This window comes from Bipolaris zeicola, assembly GCF_000523435.1.
Source record: "Bipolaris zeicola 26-R-13 unplaced genomic scaffold scaffold_477, whole genome shotgun sequence".
Lineage (NCBI taxonomy): Eukaryota > Fungi > Ascomycota > Dothideomycetes > Pleosporales > Pleosporaceae > Bipolaris > Bipolaris zeicola.
This window is the reverse complement of record NW_006912526.1, coordinates 1-7690: the sequence shown is the minus strand read 5'-3', so window position 1 is coordinate 7690 and position 7690 is coordinate 1. Positions and strand designations below refer to the sequence as shown.

Genomic DNA, 7690 nt, shown 5'->3' with positions numbered 1-7690 from the left:
TTGGCTAGCTCTTTGGAGGAGCTTGATTTTGGTGCCTAGGAAGGCCTTGACTTGTATATCACGCATAGATACTGCAGGAAAAGCTACTTTAGGCTGTTGAATTACACGCTGCCGATCATCAAAGACGCGAAGTGTTCAGTTTTGAAAGGCTTGGTGCTCGATGGATATCGGTTTGGCGGACCTTTGACTGTAGAGTCTCAAGAGGATGTAAAATTGAAGGGGATGAAGATAGGAATGTACGATGAATGTGTCACACCCACGGATTACATCATCGTAAAAGGTCTAAGACGAGATACTGCACCAGACAACTCATATCAGTCTGGCGGCTTGATTAAATCTATAGATTAAGAAAATCATAAAGGGCTCAGTACAAATGAGTCACGTAATCCCAAGCGCGTTTTGGTACAAGGAATCGCTGGAAGTAGCCGACTGAGGAGCCTAAAACCCTACATATCATGAGTTTAGGCTTTGTGGACGCGGTGAACAACAACATACTAACGCGACTGAGATAAATCGAACGGATGGCAGAGGGTGGACTAGCGAGCTTAATCGCACACCACGGCGGATCAATTCGAAAATTGGAATACCACTGTGATGAAGCCATGTGTTCCCAGTCCCTTCACCCTTAAACCTCTCCACTCCTCCAGCTGCTGCCCCAAATGTCAGCATAACTGCATCAACATATCTCAGGGCGGATCTTTGCCAGTCGACGATCTGGAAAGATTGGCCAACATGCCTCACCTGCAAATCGCTGATCTGTTTTTCCGGACGTGAAGCAATTGCCAAGCCAAAGAAGAGGTTTTAGGTATTGTAACCAATTACATGTTGCCTCTAGGGTAGGATAGCTTGAAGAGTTGCAACGGTACTACAAAATACTAACTATTTAGCATCAACCGCACCGTCGCTGAAGATGTCTTGGATTTACTTCAAGAGCATAAGTAGAACAGAGAGATGCAAAAGGTTACGCTGTTGACGGGAGACTGGACTTCAGGGTAGAATGAAAGCTCTATTATGTCGTGCAAAAGGTCAGAGTGGCTTACACTGTCGAAGATAGTAAAGCCACCTGTAAATTTGAGTGTGTTCTCTACTATAAAAGTCTTTGAAGTAAAAATGATTGCAAGCTGAACTATAGCTGATGGTGCCAGTCAGGCATGAATCTTACTAATGACTAGCTATGGAACACGTCTAAAAGAAGATTAAGGGACGGGGAAAGCCGCTTTATAGAGGGCTGTGTAAGTGATGGATTGAGCGGAGAAAAGACACCAAGATGAAAGAGGGCAGGATCATTTATTGGTCATGGATGGCATGAAGATATAAGCAGTGTTTCAACACCGGGCTGGGCCCTGCTTAAAGCACACAGATTACGACCTGGCTTTCTGCATAGTCCCCTTTAACATCATCGGCATGTACGAAAAGCGGAATGACACATCAAAAACAAAATTAGTGTTTTGGACCCACACGATGCGGCACGCCTAGCATCGATCCGGACGATATATCTGCAACGTGTACTCAACTCCAGGCATCTACGAATCACAGTACCAGGCATCAGAACCGTTTCATACTCGATCACAAGAGGTCGCTTTTACAGTCTAATGCTGGCAAATTTTCAAGGCTATATCAGTTGCTGAGGGCGCTTGTCAGAGACTTCACACCATCTGAACTTCATTGAATATCTGATGGCTTCGACTCGAATATTCTCCGGCATTAAAATGGCATATCATATGCTCACACTTGCTACGATTTCACATGGCACCAATGACATGAACGGTCCCGTATGGACACCCGGATCCCCGTGCCCAACATCGATCACCGCACAGATCGGCACTTCAGGTGGTGACTGGTGCGCGGACGAACCCGATGGGCCTTATTGTCGCTTTCCAAACACCACAATTATTCACACTGCTTTACTACATTGCCCCGCTGTGGAAGAACTAGACATCTACTTCGAAGTAGGAGGATGCACAGGCCCGGAAGTCGATCGCTGGAACCTACCTGTCGAACTTTTGGGGGAAGGGCAGAAGTACCCGCCACTCAAGCGATTGATATTGGACGGGTACTCCTTCGGGGGTATTTGGGAGAGAAAAGAAGAAGAAGAACAGGGTACGGATCTAAAGCTTTATGAAGACGAATGGGATGACTACGAAGCACGTTGGTCCCCAAATGCGTACATCGACGAAAAAAACGCATGGGTCGAAGAGAAACAAGCACGCGATGGGGAAAGTAAGACGAATCTCGACATGTGGATCGAAGCTATGGATTGGAGTCAGCTGAAGGAATTAAGTATCAACACGAGGCGAAGCGAGATGGCGGAGGTCGCCTCCAAGCTACCACAGCAGCTTATATCACTAGAAAGCTTACACTTGAACTCTCCCGCATTCATACAGGGTTTGAAAGAGCACACTGTCAAGAATCTCAAGTGGGTTGGTCAGACAAAGAAAGGGCAACTCGAACATATCCTTCAACTCCAGGGAAAGAGTTTGCAGAGTGCGGAGTACAGATGCGGCGAGGCCGTGTGCTCAGACTGGCCACAGCACGTGAATCTATCCGCGATTGGAGAGCTTGCACCGCAGCTGCAGCACATCAGCCTCAACATGCCGCGCGTCAACGGTACATGGCCTTTGAAAGAACTCGAAAGCTTGGCCAGTATACCATCACTCACATCTATGGAATTGTATTTCCGATTACAGTCTGATTGCGAACTATACGGGCAGTATCTCGGTCGCTGTCACAGATGTGGCAAGGCGTATCGAGAATGGAAGCACGAGAATTGGGAGACGGGACATTGCCTGGGCGAGCAGAGATACGCATCGCCCCTGTTGAATTCTACCACTGCGCAGGAAATGTTTACATACCTACGGCTTAACAAAGTTGGTGCTGAGCTTAGAGAGATAACATTCAAGGCTGGTGATTGGGCGGGACCGTACGATGGGCCATTACGTTTAGATATGTTTCTCGATGGCAAGTGGGTGAAAGTGACCTGCAAAGCAGATTCTGGGGGGGATTTGTGCGATTACGAAGACCAGTACACCCAGGGAACGGAAGACCTATGGTAAAGGTTCCAATAAATCCATAATATTTGCGCTAGCTTCATTCAATTTAGAGGTTTGAAAGATATTTAGACCATTCGAATATATCTTTTAGAGGAAATCCTAAGAATAAGTATACCCTATTACAGTTACTATATAAGCGTAGTTCAATGTTTAAGCTACTCATAATAGAGTAACAATGAAAGGATGATATTGTAATAGAGTTTTTAACTATCAGTCACGTCATTTTCCACTCTCTAAATCATTCTATGCGAGTCTTTACAATACAAGGTCTGAACAATTTAGTACTATAGCGATAGACGCTTGTTCAAGGTTACGAGTTCTAACAACGAAATATATGGATTAAAGTTCTACGACAGAGTGAAACAATCTCTAATATCTCCTCCATGAACACCAGGTGGTGTAATACCCCAAGGCTCAACCTCTGACTCCGACTCCTCTCTGTATTCCACCAAAGTCGAAACGAACGGGATCGGGACCTTCGCTAGCCTATTTAGCCAATCATCTTTGGATAAGAGAGGTGCAGAATAGACAAGATCTATGCCGTTAGGTCTGAGAAGATGATCTTGAACGTTATCCATGCGGTCCCATAGATATCCGCCACTCTCCGTCTCTCCATAGTTATCAGGGCAGAAATCTATCTGGACAGTCTTGAGTGCACCCTTGCAAGCAATAGCATGCTTCCCAAGTTGTTCCATCCACTCTTCTTCTTTCTCTCCCAAGTCATTCCAAGACTTGCTATGCTGATCATAAATGCTAAAAGACCACCCGAAGAGCTTCAGTTCTGGTCCCAGTAACTTCGCAGTCTCCACGGTCAATGGTTTCAGTTCACTTGGAAAGCCCATCTGCCATCAAGATAATGTCAAGGATTCTAGATTAGGAAATATTGTTGCATCAAAGATATGCTTGTCTTCACCATCATTGCGAGAGAGGTAGCCGATGTCAATACTTAAGGGACTCGCTGTGGGATAAAAGCCACGCTTGGAAAGTGGGATAGTTCATCATCGACGAGTCGTTGTAGAAGCTATCGAGCCTGAAGTTTTTAAGCTGGGTGGGCCATTCGATGAGCGCAGCGGTAGGTTGCGGTGGTTCCTCGTAGTCTGATACGATGAGTAACGCGAAGGATGCGCTACGAAATGACTAGGTGATAGATTGTAATCTTTGTACACCTGGTATTGTTACTCTGGAAGTTTGTACGTACATTTGGGTCTAGTACAAGAGGCAATTCTCTCCATTCAGATAATCCATTCAGATCCGAGATTTGAAGCTTCAGGATCAGGGCATTTACAATAGGCTGAAGATGAAGCCCCGGAGCCACTCTACCCAGGTTTTAATGCTGTAAATTTTCCAACTTTTGCATCATCTTTTGGATCAGCTCCCATGTCTTCTGGTTTAATCTCTGGAATCCGCCATGACACTCGAAACATCTCACTCTGGTTAGCCATTTTACAAGGTCCTTGGCAATCGTCCAGTCCGTTGGCCGGTATTGATAGTCTGCAATGCCAAGAGAAAAACGCCTACAATGACGGCGAAGGGACGGGTTCTGCCGTAACACAAGATGCACCCGAATAGTGCTTTTTGGGGGGGGGGGCACTGTCGACGGTGTGCCATCAAATGATGTATTGTGGAAAAGCATTGGCTGGGCGATGCGGCAAGTTCGCCAATATACACATGATAGTGCTTTCGCGCATTTGGTATTTGGCCGGAAGTTGCAGTCAGAGCATCCATGCGAACGGTCAACTTGAAAAACGGCAAGCTCAACGATAGAGATCAGAAGCTCTTGAGAGAGTCTAGGTATAACCATAAGACCAGTCGCAAAGGGACTGCGGGTAGAGGGGCTCTCGGAAGAACGCTTTGGGACTGTATCTGGAAGTCTAAGATCGATGATAGCAAAGTCTCTCTTTGGAGATAGCCCAAGGTGCGTCTATCGAGTAGTTCGATTCTGTTTCTTCATCTCTCCTGAATAAACCACTCGTGATTCGCGGCTGATGACAAATGATTAACTAGAAAAACGTAGTGAACAGACCTCTCAGTGCAAAATGGCGGGGTCTGTGGGGCATGAGGCGATAGCGCCCCAAAATGAGATGAAAACCCTCAGTCAGTTTAGCGAGAAAGTAACCTCGGCAGTGCCTATATTCCTGCGCTGACTCGGCGGATTTTCAGGCAAGAGGGTAGTTATTTGATAACATCTAATAGTGCTATCATGATGTGGAAAGATATGGAGCAGAGCGAGGTGCCCCCCTCCGGGGATATACATCATCATGTGATACATTGTACTGAAGCAACGACCAACCATACTTTGTAGTAATGTTGGCACTCTGTTCAATGAACACGAATGAGACATCTACACTTCTCCAAGCGACTTCTCATAGAAAACGCTGTGTGTTGCATCAGTGTAGCTCCCGAACTTCCCTCGAGGGATAAACCCGCACTTCTCGTAGAACCGTCTGGCTCCTACCAGGAAGTCTCCAGTCTCTAATACCAACACAGACCATCCCCTTCCCCTCGCTTGCGCTTCGAGCTCCCCAAGTATCCGTTGCGCGATTGATGTGCCGTTTTCTATGACCCCTCGATGTGCTGGATCGACAAACATCCTTTTGATTTCAGCAGCACTGCCGTACCCCAGCCGAAAAAGATCTTGCAATGGTCGAAGGCCACCGCATCCCACTGGGACACCAGACAGATACGCGACAAGGAATATTGGCACGTTAGACGCGGTTGGAGGAGTGCCTGGATCATCGCCGCCGAGAGAGAGTATTTCGGCACGCTGTTTAGAGCGGAGATGGATACTGTCAGGATGGTCCCAAGATTGTAAAAGTATGGTAAGGTTATTAGCTTGGGACATGCTGCTTATATTGGAAAGGCGTAACGTCGTAGTAAGTCGATCTGAAGTCGATGTGTTGCTCAATACCTAGCAGCGATTTAAACAACGAGGCCTATATTTACTACCTGGTGAGTCATCGTCAAACTTATATAAGCTCTACTATCTAGTAGAGTAATGTGGGGACTGCACCGGAAAAAGGAACACTGTGCCGGAAAAGTAAACCTTAAGATTGTTTTGGGATTGTGGACGTAGTCATGCAGACAGTTGTCATTGAAATAGTCTCGCTGTTTATCTTTCCCTGTTCAGTCAAACACTTCGTATCGCTGTGCAGGCCGCAAGGTATGTAGAAACAAAAGTCAGGCCTTTCGGCGGCAATCAGATCACCTCTGACTCTCTGTTAATGAGCGCAGCGCTAGGATTTCTGTAAGTCTCTAGACTCATCACAGTACCGCGAGGCTTGCATTGACACGCGTGTGCTCTTCTTTTCTGTCATGTTCGCAACTATTTTCCCTAGTTAGCTGTAAGTGGCTGAAGAGTTTGCAACAGTCCCTCGTGAAACTCTAACGTGTCCGTGCACCTCATGCACGGATTCATCTCGTGCACGCCGAACACCAAACGCGCGTCTCAGCGTCATAACTTCAACGCGCTATAACTTAACAACTATGGCTCTAATTGACGATGCGATTGCAGATTTAGAGTCGCAAGAACCCGGAGAAAAACTTATATTAGCAGAGTTTGCGAGGAAATGGGGTGTCAGCCGCGCAACTCTATCGCGGAGGTGGAGGCGCGTGACAGGGCCTAGGAGCAATGGATACGCTNAGCAGCAAGCTATCAGCCCACAACAAGAGCTAGAGCTTGTGAGATATATCAAAACGCTCACAGAGAGAGGCCTTCCTCCTACGCGAGAGATGATTAGGAATTTCTCATCAGAAGTAGCCTATTAGCAGCTTAGCGAGAGCTGGGTTACTCGCTTCATCAACCGACACAAGATCCATCTTATCTCAAAGTGGACCAGCGCCATGGATCGTACGCGCCACCTGGCTGATTCTGAGTCAAAGTATAGACTCTACTTTGAGCTACTGCATCAAAAGATCACCGAATACTACCTTGAGGCTCGAGATATATACAATATAGACGAGAAAGGCTTCTTAATTGGCTTGATAGGTAGAAGCAAGAGGATCTTCAGCGGGCGCCAATGGGAGAAGAAGGAGGTTCGAGCATCTCTCTGGGATGGATCACGCGAGTTTCTGACAGTCCTGGCCTGCTGCTGCGCCAATGGGAGCTCGCTGCCTCCAAGCCTTATCTATGCAGCTGCAAATGGAGCCATACGGTCGAGTTGGGTGGAGGATATTAAGGCAGGAGAACATGAGGTCTTTGTCTCATCATCTCCAACAGGCTGGTCAAACAATGACGTAGGCCTAGCTTGGCTGGAGCAGGTGTTTGATCGCTATACAAAGCAGCGATCAGGGAGATGGCGATTGCTCATCCTTGATGGCCATGGATCTCATGTCACGATGGAGTTTATCAAGTACTGCGATCGCCATAGGATTCTCCTCATGATCCTTCCTCCCCATTCGACTCACACGCTCCAGCCGCTCGATGTAGTACTGTTCAAGCCACTCTCTTAAGCCTACTCTAATAAGCTCACTAACTATCTCTATAAGGCTTAAGGCCTCGTCCTAATTAAGAAAGGAGACTTCTTCCTACTCTTCTAGAGCGCCTGGATATCCTCCTTCACAGAGAGCCTTATATTGAAGGCCTTCGAAGCCACTGGGATCTGGCCGATGGATGCCAACGTTATCCTTTGGAGATTTGCCAG

The 7690-nt window shown here is 47.0% G+C and overlaps 4 protein-coding genes across 4 annotated transcripts; 2 read left to right on the top strand and 2 right to left on the bottom strand.

Moving 5' to 3' along the window:
- Positions 1–93: 93 nt before the first annotated feature.
- COCCADRAFT_112640 (uncharacterized protein) lies at positions 94–348 on the top strand (the record flags this gene model as incomplete). The annotated part of the gene is made up of 1 exon (XM_007720432.1): positions 94–348. A coding segment is annotated over one exon (255 nt), but the record flags the coding sequence as incomplete, so codon positions are not given.
- Positions 349–1709: 1361 nt separating this feature from the next.
- COCCADRAFT_112634 (uncharacterized protein) lies at positions 1710–3053 on the top strand (the record flags this gene model as incomplete). The annotated part of the gene is made up of 1 exon (XM_007720431.1): positions 1710–3053. The coding sequence occupies one exon, from the start codon at positions 1710–1712 to the stop codon at positions 3051–3053; it is 1344 nt and encodes a 447-aa protein (XP_007718621.1).
- Positions 3054–3397: 344 nt separating this feature from the next.
- COCCADRAFT_31346 (uncharacterized protein) lies at positions 3398–3892 on the bottom strand (the record flags this gene model as incomplete). The annotated part of the gene is made up of 1 exon (XM_007720430.1): positions 3398–3892. One exon carries the CDS (start codon positions 3890–3892, stop codon positions 3398–3400), a length of 495 nt encoding a protein of 164 aa, XP_007718620.1.
- A 1499-nt stretch (positions 3893–5391) lies between these two features.
- Positions 5392–5892, bottom strand: COCCADRAFT_112633 (uncharacterized protein; the record flags this gene model as incomplete). The annotated part of the gene is made up of 1 exon (XM_007720429.1): positions 5392–5892. The coding sequence occupies one exon, from the start codon at positions 5890–5892 to the stop codon at positions 5392–5394; it is 501 nt and encodes a 166-aa protein (XP_007718619.1).
- Between the last annotated feature and the right edge of the window lie 1798 nt (positions 5893–7690).